Source organism: Monopterus albus, unplaced genomic scaffold (genome assembly GCF_001952655.1).
Source record: "Monopterus albus unplaced genomic scaffold, M_albus_1.0 scaffold12.1, whole genome shotgun sequence".
NCBI lineage: Eukaryota > Metazoa > Chordata > Actinopteri > Synbranchiformes > Synbranchidae > Monopterus > Monopterus albus.
Genome location: NW_018127892.1, coordinates 2,181,365 through 2,199,117, shown reverse-complemented (window position 1 = coordinate 2,199,117; position 17,753 = coordinate 2,181,365). Strand labels below are relative to the sequence as shown.

The window sequence follows — 17,753 nt, the reverse complement described above, 5'->3', positions numbered from 1 at the left end:
TGGGGGAGAGGGAGCAGGAGTTGTCAACCCTGGCCCTCTGTCATACACACACATTATATGTGGCTATGAAAATGGCACCGGGGGCTAAGTATTAAGAGGTTTGTGTGTGTTTTGTGTGTGTGCAAGGGGAGACCACTCCATTCTACGCGGTCACTATGGAATTCATTATCATCTTAATGATGCTCCAGTTGAAGCGAGTATCATTTGGTTGACAGTTGTGTGGGAGGTTTCTTCTCTCTTTTCCGTTCTTGCTGTATATCCCATCATGCTCGCTGGGGGTTTTGCAGTCTTGCTGGCCCACACCTGTTCTGACAAGCAGACAGCAGTGGTAATGGTGGGTGGGAATTAGAGGTAAGGTAGACAGTGGCTGTTCCTTGCCCTGGGAATGCGTAGCACTGCTGCGGCTTATAATAAACGACCGCTCGGGAGGTCATTAAGTTTCTGAGTTGGTACGAGGACAAATGCTGGGGAGATAATTAATTTGGTGTCTCCTGTTGCAGCCTGGGAGCTGTAGGCTCACTGTGCATGGCTAATGCCGTGTTTATTGCTAAAGTAGCATACATGAACATATGGGGTGAAAGGGTGACCGTAGCTGAGGGCTCTGAGAGGGTGCTAATAGAAATGTCTATAAATACACCAAACTCAGGCCCCTGCTAGAAGTGATAGGTGTTTCCACCAAATCAATACCGATCAGTTTCTTTATGTCAGTATTCAAGATTATTGTGTGACCTTAAAGCTTGCATCTTTTACACAGAAGACAAACATGCTTACTTATTCCAAATCAGAACATGACACTAGAATTATTCAAGGATTTCTTTAACGACATTGTAGCATTGATCAGTTCAACTATGTTTATATACTAAAACACCTTATTTAAGAAAAAAAATATATATAGGTAGGTTGCAGTCCTAAAAGGAGAGGACAGTAAAATGAAAATTGAAAGGGGGTAGTGGAAGAGGAAGCTGAGAGTGATGAAACACCACGTAGAGAAGCAAATTAATGCTGCTTGTGAGTGTGTTGGCGTGTCTCGGTGGGAGGTGTGGATCCATGGGCAGACTGGTTCGGCCAGGGTAATTGAGAGCCTGATCTTCCATGCCAGGATGTGTGCCCTCTTGTCTCCTTCCCTTCTTCCTTTTTTCACTTTTTCTTTTTCTTTTTTCTATTTCTTTTATGCTACCCGATAAGGCATCTGGCGCCCTATCATGTCACATCAATTCAGCACAGAGTAGCCATTTATTCTTGTATAAGATCATCAAGGGTCTTCGCCTACACCAAGACATTTGAACCGATCATTTAGCTGTGAGGGAAACATACGGAACAATGTGCTGTACTTTTTTTTCTCATGCTCTGTTACCTGTCAATACACTGTAGGACAACACACTTATGGCTGCACTGATGGTGGTGAGTTGATTTTCATCTGCCAGTATATGTCGTTTTGGACAATCATCTTTTGTACTCCTCGTTAAATTGGTTTTCATTTTGAGCTGCCAATCATTTTACAAGAGTTTCCTTCTCCATGAAGGAAATGTAATTTTGAGAACCTGTTGGCAGTGGCTCACATTCAGTTTGTGGTATACAAATGTTAAGATTAGCCGTCATACCTCTTGTCCTACAACAGTCTGACAAGAACATAGCATGTGCCAAATGACTCAGAACTAAATTGTAATTATAGTCTCTGCAGACATGAGCCCACAATAAAGCATAGTAACAGGTTTCTTTGTTTTCATGCTACAGCTGTTGTGATTGCACTGCCAGCGTGTGTAAAAATTATATCTCTACCAGGGATGAGAAGACTTTGCCTGCTTTGCTGGGAAAGACTGTATTAGGAATTTGGTTTATTTAGTTTGGGTTTACCTAACCTGACTGCAAGATTTCTTGCTGTTTGGAGATCATTTGCCCAGCTCAAAGGAATGCAGGACATGTAAGAGTAGCTCTCAGATTAAAGGTAGATGGATGGTCTGGGGATTGTTTGATATAAAACAGGAGGTTTGGTGGGTAGGGGATTGTGGGGAAAGAAACTGGTCTCTCAGCAGTCTTTACTAAATGAGGTTAATTGACTGTGGGTAATTGCTGACCTTCCTGTCTCAGTGAAATCGCAGCCTTAGCTGATCAATGCCTTTCATAAATTTATGCCTGAAGGTCATTCAGTTGATTATACCACCCTCCCTCGCTGCCTGCATTACCTCGCTCCATCAGCCCATTGTGCAAAAATGAACCGTGCAAGCTTTTTAACGCTAAAAAAATACAATTAAGCGTGTCTCAGATTTTCTTAATTAGCTTGCTGTGTTGTTAAGTAAAAGCAATGTGGACAGGGAAAATTTGCAAAGGTTTTTTTCCCCTCTCGCTTCTGTGCTGTGACAGCAAATGCATTTGCCTTGCAGTAAATGTCTCACTTACTGCTAGTGAGGGTTCTGCTTCTCTGCTCTCCCTCTGTGGCTCTGCTATTATCTAGAGATTTATGCAGCCAATAAGTCACTGGTGTTCAGGGAAGTTGGAGACTTTTTAAAACTAACAGCAGTGTAATTTGTAATTTGGCATTCCTTAAATCTGGGAATTATGGTTGTACATGTGGCTCTGTAGGGAGTTAGCACTCTGATGGTGGGTTTACTGGGCCAGCTCCCTCCCTGACCTCCTCCTTTTTCTCTCTGCACCACGTTCCTTTTACGCCTGCCGAGGAAACGGGAGGATTTCACAGCTGCTGAGAGCTGGGCCCCGGCTGGGCACTATGGCCTCCTTCTTGCTTTCCCCCCCCCCCCCCCCTTCTGTCTCTCTCCCTTTTTCTCCCTCTCTCCAGCAGTCTCTTTCCTCAGGGAGCTCTTGTGTGGCTCAGAGGAAGCTGAATCATACAGCATGGCTAATGAATAGAATAGGGAAGGAAAACTGAGGCCTGCTGAGGGCCCTCCAGAGAGGTGGCCAGGCCCCTGAAGCCCCAGGCTCAAATAGCAGACGGGCCCCCACAAAGGTCAGGCTTCCTGCGGCCCGCTCCAAGGGCTTTTGGCTCCCAGGCAACATGGCTTGAATTTCACCCATTATTTTTTTAAATGGTTAAATTTCCCTGTTTCCTTTGGAAAACCTGGCCTTTGGTCTTTTTATTGTCTGCCTTTTTCTTTCTATATATATTTCCCCTCTGTCTTGTCTTTCCATGTTTGTTTTTAGTGGTACCCAGGGTTACCTCTACAAAGAGAGTGTGAAGAATTTGTTATACATGACCTCTGCACACTATAACCACTGCCAGCAGCACAGCCCCATGAAAAAATGTCAACTTGACCAGCAAAACCCAGAAAGTTCTACAATAACAACGGCTAACCAAATCAGGGCTCTGCTTTGACATGCCTTTTTAAGAAGTGCTTTTGTAAGCCAGCCTTGTAATTGTGGATTATACGACTGACTCATGCAGACTTGGCAGGTGCCGAACGCAGCATTAAAACCTAAATATTGGTTGTTGATGTTACTTGGAATACGTTTGGAATATAAAACAGCTCACTGCATGCTCAAAAGGCCAGAATAGGAATAGGGAGATCTAGATCATCTTGGCACATGGTAAACTCAGCATTTTCTGTTCTCTTACACAGGAGCAGGTTATGTCTGTCTTGCTTTCTGGATAACCACTCTGGTCATAACAAGTGTTTTAGCTGTTATAGTGAGTTATGGCATGACCTACCCTATCCCTTCTGCTTTTGTGACCCCATGCCACACTAAGCAAGTCCCTGAGCCAGCGCCTGTGTCCATTTGACAGGCTTCATTTCATTCTGAGCCCATATTTTTCTTTCAGGGCCTCCAAGGCTGCAATTCAAGTCTGAGGTTGGGCTGCTGCATTGCTGAAGCTTGGTACAGGAGCGTTTAATGTCATCCAAAGCTAACAAAGAGCCTGTGTTGTAGCCTGATGCCCTGGTTCTGGGAGACTGAAAGAGGGCAATGCACAACACTCTGTCTTGCCTTTATGGTCTTTCGCTTCATGTGCTGTAAGAGGAAACAGGAAGCATCGCTATTCAGCTGAGTGTATGCCCTTCTTTAAAAGTGCCACTTATCGAGTCAAAAATAAAAAGATGTTAATGACCCCTTCTTACATTTGCAACATGGTATTGAACTACCTTAAACACATTGGTTAACTAGTCTAGTATTCTAGAAACACTCTAGTTTAATAATCTCATAAAGGTCAGAGATAAAAACTAGTTTCCTTGCAGTGTTGCAATATTTCTTCAGAGCTTGACTTGCGTTAATATCTGTCCATAAATGCGAACATTGATATTAATGTTTCTTGTCCACTCAGTTGTTTACATTGGCTTTGCTGTTGCTCAGTAAGGTTTCCTCTATTTCATATGACTGGTGTATGAATAAAGCATATTGTTGATCACTGTTGTGGTTAGAACTGAGACGAGACATCAAGCACAGACAGACAAACACTGGAGAACTGTAACACAGTGGCAGTGAAGGAGAAATTGGGAGGTCTTGGAAAGAAGAGGACGTCCTCAAAACACTTGTGAACAACTAAGAGGGATGCCAAGGACAGCCATCTGTGTTTACAAAATCATTTGCTTTCTCTTTCTGTCTCTCTTGTACTTAGTCTGATTCACTGTTCATTCTTTACATATGCTCCCTTTGTGCTGCATTAAAATACAAGCATGGCAGTTAAGGACACTCGGGCCCTTTGGGTGGAACATATGTTCAGCTCTTGCAGCTTTTTACAAGTCTGCAGAGCCCAGATGAGAACAGCTAAAGCAAAGGGAAATATTGGCTTTAAACAAAACCCCTATATGGGCTGATATTACAGGCTGAGGAGGATTTTCATTGTTAATATTATCTTCCAAGCACACAGACTTTTTGCTGTGTGCTTTTTTTGCACAAAGCCAGGTTTTGTGTGGATTTACTGCTTTTTGATCCAAGTGTTTAAAGATATCCTGTCTGGCCGGTGAACGTGTATTTTTGTAAAAAGGTATGGTGTGCTATGATTTTTGTAGTGCTCGCCAGAACTTACATCCAGCTAAAGGAAAAAGAAAAATACCTAGCAGTGTTTAGTCTAGAAGTCTTCACTATCACTTTGTAGTCAGATGTCTTTCTCCCTCAAGTCTAACTCGGTCTCCATTTGAATATAGTCAAGCAGGTTTCCACTGCTCACTATCATGAGCCAAACCAGTAGCAGCTGTTTTTGACTCAGTAATGCTCTTGTTGTTGACAGATTATCTGCTTATGCCCAGTATGAGCTGATATTGTCTTTGATAATTTGTGAAATGGGGATATTGCTTTTCGAGTGGGACCACATTCTGTTCGAAATGTGATGTTATTCTGTTCAAAAATACTGTGGAACAAAATGTGAATTCTGAGCAGCAGCATGTATGCAGGAGCCTTTGTGCTCTAACACTGCATAGCCACCTTACTGACTTCCTCTGTCTTTGATTGCTTCTGAGGGTTTTCAGGTGGCACAATAGTGCCACCTAATGTTACTTTGACTGGAAAAAACCAGTACAGACGGAGCTCTTCTCTTGGCTGATTGGAGGCTGTTGATTGACTGTATTATGCTGTGCGTGTGTGTGTGGAGGCTGGACTTGCCTCCAGACGCTTGTGGGCACATTTGTGTATGAATAACCCTTTTACTGCACAGACAAAATATGTGTCAGTGCTTGTGTTAGTTTTGATAGATAGCCCTAATATAATATGTCCATTTTTTAAATAGGATTGACCAAAGTTTTTCGCCAATTTAGCTCATCAGACAAAATCACTGAAGGTCTGCCTTCTTGTTTTTCCAGGTGTCTGATGTAGGATCAGAGAAGCTCTTTTCGCCTACCACACCCAAAGGTAAGACCCTGCTCTGTTTTCTCTAGTCCCTTTTCAGTCTGTCCTCCTCTGCCTCATTCATACACACAAAAAAACAGACTGGGTTTGGCAAATGAGTCCAAATCTTCTTCACTCTAATCCTGTAGCTCCCATTCAGATTTAAATGTCAGCAGACATAAACAAGGTCTGGTGACTACATATGCATACATTTTTGCCTGGGTGCAGAGTGGCGTTTTTTGGATGACCCCACTAAAGGCTTAGCCCTCCTACATATTGGTTCATTAGAGGGGATTTAGAGCCTCCCTGCCACATGCTCCCACAAATGGGAACTTCCCCTCAGGCAATACAAGCTCTCTGACAGCAGGCCTGGGCCATAATGGATGCCAAAGGAAAGCGAGAGACAGAGCTTTGTCAGCCCCCCAGACGACACAATCTCTGTCTGTGTGTTCACTTATGCACATATGTGGATTATAAACCCTTTGCTTTTTTATGTTCATGCATGAGTTCATGTAATTTTGTGCATTTCTGTGCACCTCTGTGTCCATGTGCATGTAACTACATACATGTGCTGATGTATTTGGCATGTTACAGATACCATGTGTGCAAAGAAATCGGCTGCACTTGTATATTCGCTAAATCCAATGATTCTTGCCAAGTCAGAGCAAAGAGAAAGGTGTCAAGTTGTGGATGCACAGAGGGAGGGGAGGCATGAGAGGTACGGTCAGCCTTCTAGTGATAGATACCAGCATGAAGTCTGCATCCCCCTAGGGCAGGAACCAAGAAGGAGGCCATTAAAACAAGCAGAGGGAGAAGGAGATGGACATGCACAACAGAGTAAAATATGACCAAATGAGGAGGGTTTTAGACGGTCTTGAAAAATGTAGGACGTGGTACCAAACTCTATGTACTACTGTGTGTGACAGGGGTACATATCATTGTCTAAAGGTTGCTGGGGGAAAAATTCTGTTAACCATTTTTGTTTTATTGGACTTCTGAATTCAGATTTTTCTGCAAAGGAGTGATGCAGAGATTCACAGCATCAGTGCAAATCTGCATCCCAACTTTTGCTACTCACAAAAGTTTTTTAACCTGCGTTTTATTCACTTCAACATCAGAACATCTGCTGTGAATGACACTCACATGAAGGGGTTGCTTGGTTTAGCACAGTAGCTTTGACTGCTGAGTGGAGAAGCATGGCTGGCAAAGAGGAGAGGAACCAGTACTGCTTGCTGTGTGATGTAGATGACCTGTGACCAGCATTGAAACCTGTGTTTGCAATAACAATGGCTTCCAGACTTGCATGTTTTAGAAAATAACTAGACCATGTCTGACTCCATTTATTCTTCACCGTGTTGCTGGACTACTGCTGTTGACAGCTGTCAGGGTGTTGACTTATTTTCTCTGCATGCCCGTACAGAACATGGCAGCATATAAACATACTCTGCCGTGGAGAACAGATAGTACAGGCACATACCCAGCCATTGCATTTTATACACACCCACACACTCAAAACACCCCTTCCATGTCAGCTGGCGAGTGCAGGTCTCTGTGGATCCTGCTAATGTGCACAAAGGGCTGAGGATTAGGACCATGGAATTACATCCAGACAATCCAATCAGAGTGTCTCCTGACTGTCAACATATCAACCAGATCCTGCTTGGGTAATGTAAAAGAAGAATACCAAGTTAGAATTTAGGGTTAGAAAGGATGAGGCAGCAAAGAAATCAGCAGTTTGATGAAGTAACTTGGTGACGATGAGGAAGAAGTTATCACACTACAATTGCAGAGCTGCCGCCAACCGGCTCTCATCTCTGGTTCTAACATGGTTGTTCTGAGCTGTAATAGATTCAAGGACTGTGTTAGATTTTGGCCTAGGCTCATTTTTCTGTGCATGAATAACGTTTGTGCGTGTGTGTAACACAGAGCAGCCCACAGGCTGTTTTCCCCTGCTTTAGAATGCAGCGTATGTGTCCCATTACCAGTCTCACTCCGGGTCCTATGGGACCAATGAAAAGCCTTCTTTCTTCTGATCACCAGGCCTGTCGAGCTGTTGGTAGACAGATGCACGCATACACGCACATTATGGCACACATAAATATATAATGCTGTCATGCTGTTTGGCTTGTACAATGTTTAGATAATGAGTGTTGTTTCTTTTACTTTTACCTCTCCTTTGCTTTTCAACATTCTGCTCCTTTCTGAACTTTATTTTGGTGAGCACTTATGGGTACAAACAGTTGAGGTTAAGTCCAAATTGCACACAGGCCCACAGTCTGTCACGTTAATGAAATGGTTCAGGGTTAATAGAGGAGAGGAAAGACCAACATTGTAATCAGCCAAGGCAGAGTGCTGTAATTATGCACACAGAACATGGTTTTGGGTAAAACCCAGACACCCTTGCCTTCTTTCTCTCATATTTACTTTTTGTCATCTCTGCATCACTAGTTGACAGTGTGTTATAGATGTTAGTTCCCAGCACAAGGTGATAGTATCTGTAATAACATAGCACATGGCATGCAGTTCTCTCTGGTTGCTGTAACCCAAGAGCTAGCATAAGTTCTGCTAAATGTCTGCCTGTGTTGGTGGTTATAAGGGAGGAAGGTCCAGCAAAGGGCAAGAATTATCTAACAGTTATTGTTTTTGTTTATTTCTTGTCTTAAACCTCCAAATTATTGATTTCCTGGAGGATGGCATGTGTATGTAAAAGCACTACGAAGACTTGTGCTCCAGTCAGGGCTACTCTTATTGAATTCCTGGTCAAAGATTACTGTTGTGACTTGCTGGAAGGCGAATGATGAGCTAAACATAGCTGCTGAGCATGTACCTCCACAGACCCCAGATAAACACTTAGCTTCTAGGTCTTCTTACTGTATGAGATTTCACTCCTTTGGAAGTTGTGAGGAGTTAGTGTTATAGCCAGCTAGTGGCTATAAATACCTGAGAGGAACACTTTGGAATCTGCAGTCACTATGTTGAAACTTGTATCTGTGGATTTAGGGCAAAAGATGTAGCTTCGGCCATCTCACAGCCCTGTTGTCCTAGGTACTGTGGGTGCTACCTGCCACAGGGGAGAGTAAACCTGTGTGGTGTGCGCACCACCAGACAAACCTGGGCATCTTAGGTTGGCAGACAACGATTGGTAGAAAACCCATTTCTGAAGTGGATTTGTGCCCTTGTAATCCTGATTAATTTTGACCCGTTGTGCTCATTTTAAACAGAGCATTACAGTAAGCGTGAACACAGCAAGCTCCAGGGCGAAACCAGGAGCTTAGCGGCTTTGGGAGGCTTAGCTGCAGATGGCATTTTAAGCCGGACTTAATAAATTGTTTCCATTAAACTTACCGGCCCACACATACTGGATTAGACCAGTGGAACAAAGGAAGGAGAGAGCATGCAGACGAAGGAGAGGAAAAAAGTGCACACACAACTGCCATCACCACTGCTCTGTTAACATTTGTCTGAGGCCACATGAAAAGTGAAGATGGGGTTACTGTGGTTTTTAAGGAGCTAGAAGCCTTTGGATGTAAATGCAAAATCCATTCATTTTGGTCTCTTACTTGTCAGGGATGTTGGACCAATTTGCTTAATTGACATTGAAGTAAACAAACAAAAAAGATGCATAAACCATTTCGCTTGCCAGTGGATTTAGGGCTTATCCCCTAACTGTTTATATATAAACACATTACCATTGCTGTAGCTTAAGGATTTAGGATCTGCCCATACTCGTGCTGTTTCTATGGGGCCTTTTTACTCATACAGTATATCAATCTCTGTTATTGTGTGAAATCAATTCCTTATGGTAGAACCCCGCCTCTGCTCTCCTCTATCCTCAGCCCGCCTCCACCATACCTCCTTCCCCCATCGGTTCATGGCTTGATCCCTAAGCTCTCATTATGTGCTACACAGTCCAGGGTCCCCATGTCGAATCACTAATCAACAACCCTATCTCCCGGACTGCTCTCTCAATAAGTGCTGAGTGGCCTTTGTTCCCTCACCACTGTTTGCTGCATGTCAGCAAAAGAGCTATGGCCTCCTCTAGGACCGGGCAATAGAGCAATCTCAGTAATTATATATGTATCATGATAACATTTGAGTAAGTTTCAATAAATGTATCTGTTTTGCCTTTGGGTCAACCCCCTACACAATGACCTTAGTAGGCTGCAGCAGTTACATTTCATAGCTGACGTGTGTATGGGCAAAACAAAACACACACAGTGTAAAAACAAGCAACAGTGAAGAGACTCGCATGAAACTGTGGCAAAGAGATGATGATTTGGAATTGGTTTGGATTTCTAAAGCTGGATAAACAGCAGAGCTAGCACCAGCAGCCAAGCTCACAAACAAGACTCTTGTGGTAACATTAGTCCAAACTCCAGCAGCAGTCGCTCATGCTGGCCCTATAAGTCCTTACCCAGTGAAAGGGCTCTAAAAGAAACAGACACAGCGAGTGCAATTTCATATTTTATTGCAAACATGATGCCATGGTGGGGGAAAAAACAGGTTGCATTTTTCAAAAACAGCATTGCCTCAGCTTTATGCGGAATGCAGGGGAAAAATAGAAGAGGAGCTTTATACAATTTGCCAGCATCACTGATAGAGTATGTACTCCAGCTGTATGGCGGACACTTAAATGAGCCTAATGAGCATAAATGTTAGGCCATGTTGGTTGTGGAGAATATCAAGCTATTGATTTAAAAAGAAAATGTTGTATAACAAACTTTTGGACTTATTCAGGATTTAATCTTAAATTAAATATACCCATTCATATTAAAAGGTTTCCTGTGGAGCTAACTTGTAGACAGCGGTAACATTCAGTGGTACCACAACATGTCGTGTGTATGTCAAACAAAAGTGTTTTATTCTTCATTAGTAGTACTAAATGTATGTATTGTTAAGGATATCGATCAACATGATGGCCCTGCCCTCCTCCTCATTCTTTTCTGTTGCCTGAGCCGGCCATAGCTACAGGTCCACTCCTGTAGTGCAAGCTTAGAAAAAAAATTCTCACCTGCTGGATTCCAAATGCCAGAGAAAGGAGGAAGGATGGTGATTGGAGAGGGAGCGGCAAGGTCAGGGGCAGGGGGGATTGAAGGCAGCTCAGGCACAATGAAGCAGATGAGAGAGCATGTTTGTATTCAGCCAGGCAGCTCTCCTCTGGCCAGGTCAGTGTAATGTATCACTAACCTCGGCGGCTGACCCAACTGTTCGCAGCCTCTCACCCATTAAATAATGAATGGAGGTTGACCCTCTGACCAGCTAATCAGCTTTTTGCCGCCGTTGAATCAGGATAGAGTGGAGGTAGATGGAGTGTGCTTGGCTGGCTGGCTAGCAAGCAGGCTAGATGACTGAGGGCAGACATGTTGTTGGAAAAACACAAAGGCTGCAAAGGCTTCGCATAGACAGATTAGCAAGGGTTGGAAATGAAAGCAGCCATCACCACTGTGGAATCTAAGCCTGGTGAAGCTCACCTCTGGTACCTACTGTGGTTTGTTTGACAAAGTCCAGACAGCTTGCAGGAAATGGTTTCTTTATCAAGATGACCATGGTTCCTGTATTGGAATAGCACTTACTGTATGGTCAAGCTGCAGTCTGGTGTTTTGGGTTTGTATATGACACTGTGTGCAAAAGGAAGCTTGGAGAGTTGGTAGCTTTGGATGCATAAAAGAATTCACCCCTCATGCTTCAAACACCACCACATTTGTTACTAAAATTGAACAGCAGATTGTATGTTCACCTGATTTAATTTAAATATTAAAAAGGTCGAAACTCTTAGCAGAATACAGAAACAAGATGAGGAAACTATTACTCAGTTCAGGGAGAGAAAATACTTGGGAGGAATTGGAGAAAACCAAGGAATGTGGCTTCTTTCTTTATTAATCTTTAGATTATTGCTGTTCACAGACACAGGACAGCTTATGAGATGGGTGATTTGTTTTTGGAGAAAGGGTCTGATATTAATGCTCCCTGTATTGATAGTCCTAATGCTGTTTGCGCAGCCATCCCTGTCAGAGAAATGAAAATAAATAGGGAGAGCTCAGTGGAGATAAGACACGTGTTTAATTATTAATTGAGCCATTACTGACAGAGATTGCCTTTTTTGATTTAAAGCAGGAAGGCCTGCTTCAGGGACAGAAAAAGCAATTACACAATTCCCAGCTTGCCCCGTTGCTGCCCATCGTTTCACCCTCCGCTGTGAGAGAGGAGTCAAAGGAGACAAAACACTCCCACACTCTTACACACTCACACACATCCTGGTACACTGTGGTGTTCCATAAATTATTTTAATTCTTCTTCAATATTTATAGCGTTTTAAATTACGATTGCATCGTCATGTACTATTTATGTAGAGTGGTAGGCAGTCATTACATTACCCACAAGCCCTCTGCTGCCTGCCCCCTTGAAAAGCTGACAGGAGGGAATTGTTTGGTTTTGTGTGATTCAGGGAGTGATGTCAAACTGCACTTCTTTTGTTCTTACAAGCTGTCGGTTTTCAAAGACAGACTTGATTTTTATGCACAGCAATTAGCTGGCTTCTAAAGTGACTGCTGATATGTCATGCTATCCCTGTGTGCGCTCAGTGGCCCTAGGAGCACCATTACAGTATGTCCCTTAAAAAAGTGTCTGCTCTGTGCAGTGAGCCCGCTGTGCATGAAATACTAACGTAGCCTCCGGTTAAGATATTGGGTCACTGCTAGCTGAGCTTCAATATATAGTCAGTGTGTTGTCTGTCTTAGCTATTACAGTGCATGTCAGTACGCTTGACACCTGTCAGTCGGTTCCATCAGGGCCTGTTGTCTGTGTCAGCGAGTCCGTGGGTGGTGATCAGCTATTTTAACAGAAAATGGGAGTCACATCGGAGGCTGTCTGATTTATTGTGCAGCTCTGTGTTCATTGACTGAATATGGATTCAGCTTTAACTCTGAAGAGGGAGCAATTACAAAATCACTAAAGGCCATGAGGGACTTTTAGGATACATTGTCAGGGGCATGACCAGCATGAAAGGACTGCTGCACATTCACTATCTTCAATTTACAGTATATCTCTGAGCTGTGCTTTCCATCATACTATGAAGAACAGATTGGCATGTGCAGAGGGAATCACAGCATATCAGATAAAGTCAAAGTGAATATATTGAATTGCTTCAGTAGTGAGCATTACTGTGCAGCCCTCAAAGCCATCTTCTATGCACAACAGAGGCCAATGCTCCTCTGAGATTTCTTAGAGGTGTCTCTTCAGTTCTATTCACTATTCACTTCATTATTAGCTTAAATAATAAAATTCCACCTTGTGGCCATCCTGACCTTTCCATGCACCAGATGTTTGCTAATTTCCGTGCAGTATGTGCAGAAGCAGCAGCCTCTCACAGACCAAATGTTTTAGTGCTTTTGTTATATTACTTGTCTTCAACTGTAAAACAAGAGCAACTTTGAACTTGAACCTGAAACTCAGCTACCACACCATCAGTGGGACCGCAGCCATTCATTTCAAGAGCACAGCAGAGAGAAGAAGGCATTCTCAAAGCCGAAGCATGCAAACAAGATTACTGTCACTGAGACAAAAGTTTAGATATTGCTAGATATGATTAGTTTATTGGCTATGCTTTAAAGCATTGCACAGAAAAGATCATTCAATAAATTACTGTTATTACCAAAGAAAACCCAGTGACAACAAAACTGCGTGCAGTCTTACTGTGGGTCTTAGGCCTGTGTAGGAAGCAGTTTATTCACTAGTGAGTGAGGAAGTCAGACAAGGGGAAGACTTTCTGGCAGATGAGCTGCATCCCCTGCAGTCAAATCACCAACTTGTGAAACACACGTTGACTTCAATCTCAACAGGGAAGCTTAAATGCATGTAGGCTCTTTGTTTTCTTTACTCTCTTTTGTTTTTCAGAGGGGATAAAAGGAAAATTTTTAAGAGGATAACTACAGAAAACAGTAGCTGCCATCAAATCTTCAGTCTAATCTTCCTACTTCAATGCAGGCATTGCCAGATGTAGCGTGGAAGGCATTTTCATTGTTTACTTGTGAGAATACATGACCAGTGTCTTATCACTGCTGTCAAGCCTGAAATGTAAAGCGTGTCGCCTGTGATCATTTAGCGTCACTCCCCCCCCCCCCACACACACACACACACACACACACACATTTGTTGGAAGATTCCAGTTCCCCGCTTTGGGCGTTTTAAACTCATCTGTGTTGATCTTCAGGTTCAGAGCCAATGTTGTCTGCAGATGAGGCAGTAACGCTCGTTGACAAAGCCAGATGGTAGGCAATTGTGGCCAAACATGACGCTTGGATAACGTACAGTCGCTGGCAAGAGGACAGTCGTCAGCCTAGATGGATATTACAAACATGCTTGTAATGGATTGGACATTTTGGGAAGCAGTTCACACAAGCTTATAAAGATGAGAAAACCATCGCCCAGAACAGAACGGATGTAAAATGCTTCAGATTCCATGACGGACAAGGACATCCATGCATCTGAAGGATGTGCCAGAGAGGATTCTGGGGAGAGCGAAGATGAAAACCAGGAAACAAGATCCCAGACCAAATAGAAATATTAGCCTGCTATATAAAGTATTTTCCAAATATTTCCACATGGGTGGCCCTGTTCTGTTTGCTCAGTATTTCTAATCCCATTACATTTCCAGCGGTAGCACATTAGCATCCATGTTTCTGTCAGCAGCATATCAATGCCACTCTGTCTAGAAGCAATACCACAGGCTTGGACCAGTACAGTATGTTTGACAGAGGGTTGGGTTTGAAGGCAGTTGAGACACAACCTAACTTTTAGCCTTGAACTCAACACATGGTGAAAGTGGTACCTGATACACTCTGCTGAGAAAGGGCTTTTGCTAGGTCCTGTGTTTCATTGGGTGCGAGCACCATTAATCGTCCCAGTGTTTACGAACAGAGAGGCAGTAATTCGCTGAGACACAGGGGCCTGCATTTTAACTAAAAAAAAAAAAAAAAGAACACGCACAGTGTAGTCTCCTCCAATATTCAAGCGGTCATCTGTTTGGCTGTTGTTTTTGGCTACCGGTGAATTCCCTGCACTGGGCCCTGGTGGTGGGGCCCCTAGTGACCTCTGACTGACTGTAATACCCCATTCAACAGCGCATGGGCTTCAACCTCCCTGGCTGTTGGGTTAATGCTGCTGTGTTGAGCAGCAGGACTGGGATTTCACTGCTGTTTGCTTTGGGAAAGAGCAAGAGAGGTAGCCACATGACCCATGGAGAAGCATGTACAGAGCTCCAGCAGCAATATCGACCAGGGTTACACTGATTTACTGTCTTCCTGATATTTGGCTTTTGTTTTTCTTCTTCATAATGCAGTGCTATTGGTAACATATATGTTATCCCACTGATCAGTATAGCAATATTTGTTTTTAAAAAGGCACTTGGATTATGTATCGAAATTATTTATTGTTACTTGCAGTGGGGTCATTTTTAGTTTTCTAAAAGAAACATTTTTGTTTTTGAAATTTAAATGACTTGGACCTTATTGGCACCATAAATGCCTCACTGTGACAAATTGCATCAAAGTCATGGCTCCCTGTGTTTTTGGAAAAGATTAATATACTATCACTACCACTAATGATACTTTGGTATTGTATTATGGTATTACCTGTTAAGTGCCGGGGAAGTGCTGATGTACCCTGGGCTCCTTTTCAGCTGCGGCATATTGTGTTACTGTGCCAGGCTGTTATAGCACTGACCTAATCCTGATAGCAGGTGCTAGTGGAGCCGAGGTAGAGTGGACATGTTTTTCAGGGAGGATGAGCCATCTGGGTCTTGACACTTTATGGTGCTTAAAACACACTCTTGAGTGTGACAGTCCCAGCACTTACCTTTTAGCTGCACACAATAATCTAAGTGCTGGCCGCTAAAGGGAGAGAGAAAGCTTTCACAAGAATTTACAGGGTTTGATGTGGTGCGGAGCCTCTGCTTCGACACAGATTTATGAGACAGACACACTCGACGGTTTGATTTTGATTCCTCTAAGTTTTTCAGTGTTTTTGTCATCTGCAGCCTGAAATATGTTGAGCAGAAAGAAAAGTATGTTTGCTTTGTTTTGTTTCTGTTTTTACTTTTGTGCCAGCATGCCTTGCCTGACACTTTTCCGGGGCCTTCTTCTTCTTCTTCTTCTTTTCTTTTTTTTTTCCTGGTGTATTCTGTTTCATCTTGCAAGTAATTTGGCTCATTTCTGAGTCCAATTTTGCTCCTGTTTCACTGTACACCCCCCATCCTCACAGACATACTCATATTCACACATTTCCCCAAATTGACACGCTGCCTTCACACTCCAAACAAATCAATTCTTCACTTGCCATGCTTGGAACACTACAATGAAATGTGGCAGCTCATAGCAACCCTGAAAACGTGCAGGCTGTTGTTATTGTTTCTTGTCCGCTAAGGCTCAAGAAGGCCAGACCCAGATTGTTCTACATTTGTGTGTGTGTGTTTCTGCCTGCCTGTATGTTTAGTTAGGGCTTAGAGGAGAAGGGAGCAGACGTGGTGGGTTTGCATTAGCAGCAGTCCCACAGGTCAGAATCCAGGCCTTGTCTCCATTAGTTTACCTGACACAACTCCCTGCACTCTGCTCGTTGTCCCCTCTGCCTTATTATCTAACCTCTCTCTCTCCTTCTTTTCCCCCAGTCTGGGTCACTTTATCCCCTTTCCTCTGTCATGCTCTTTTTCTCTAATCAAGAATGATAAATGGGGTGCAGGGAAGGACAGTGAACATTGGGCAAACCTGATTCACCCTCCAATTGTGACTCTTTTCCTGCAACGGTGTAGAACATTGTGGTCAGGAGAGGGAGGGGTGTGATTTTGACGAGGCTCTGTGTGTGTTTGTCCAACTAATCTCTAAATGAGAGCTATTTCAGACATCACCTCAGTCCTCTAAGTGTCATGCCCCCCAAGAAAATAAACCTCGAACTAGTGCACATTTTTGTCTACATTGGGATATCACAAGCTCCAACTGTTGTGGCAAAAAAAGGCTTGTAGCTCATAAGGACACAGCTCTTTTGGCATGTAGCCATTAGCGGGGGAAAATGGCAGCTCTAGTCTAGTCTTCAACAGCTGCTAGGTCTCCATCTGTAAGCCTAATTACTCAGCAGCACCCCAGGAGCAGCAGCTCAGCAGCAGGATCCTCCTATAGAAGAGGCGTTGATTACATCAGTGAGTCTATACTGGACAGTGTGTTTCCCTGGGGACCTACAGATATGTGAAGCCTAAATCTGAGCACTTATATGAACAGTACACTCAGGTGCTATTTATAGACAAATTGTCCACCCCATGAGATGAGTATATACTGTACCCGCTACGTGATTTAGGGATGCTCTACACCAGGGGTGCCCGCACTTTTTCGCCTTGTGAGCTACTTTTCAAATGACCAAGTCAAAATGATCGACCTACACTAAAAATACTGCACGTGCACGCGCACACGCACACACACAATATATGTATGAATGAGTGTCGTAGTTTTTATTAACAGTCCGAAAGTGCCACTCCACATTTCCCTTCTTCAGAATAGTGATGGTAGCTCAAGCAAACGCATTTCAAATATAACATCATGGAAAAAAAATGCCATAGGGAGGATGGATGATAGGCTATATATGAATGACTGTCACTTTCTGCTTTTGTTGTTGGGGGTCGCCACACTGACCATTCGCATGTTAACATTTGGCACGTGTTTTACGCCGGATACATCTAATTTATTTTTGAATGGCACGCGATCTACCAACACTACCTTTGCGATCGACGTGTTGGGCACCCCTGCTCTACACTTTACTATAGAGTTCATAAAATGGTAAACACTAAATATATTTTAAGCATGCATTTATAGCAAATATTGATAACATACTTTAACATTTTTTAATTCAGTTGATTAAAGATGTAATTTGATTTTGATATTCAGTCACTGAGGTCATTTATCAAGCAAAAAATAAAAAGTTGAAATTACAATTTCAAAGGTGTC

The 17,753-nt window shown here is 43.1% G+C and overlaps 1 protein-coding gene across 1 annotated transcript in view; it reads left to right on the top strand.

Moving 5' to 3' along the window:
- The window catches only part of LOC109954808 (fibrosin-like 1), a gene marked incomplete at its 3' end in the record, with an annotated part of 273,238 nt that overhangs the window by 233,063 nt on the left and 22,422 nt on the right, over positions 1–17,753 (top strand). The window contains exon 7 of the mRNA XM_020590407.1: positions 5,745–5,793. Coding sequence (XP_020446063.1) covers positions 5,745–5,793 — 49 coding nt within the window. The remainder of the gene's footprint in view (positions 1–5,744; positions 5,794–17,753) is intronic.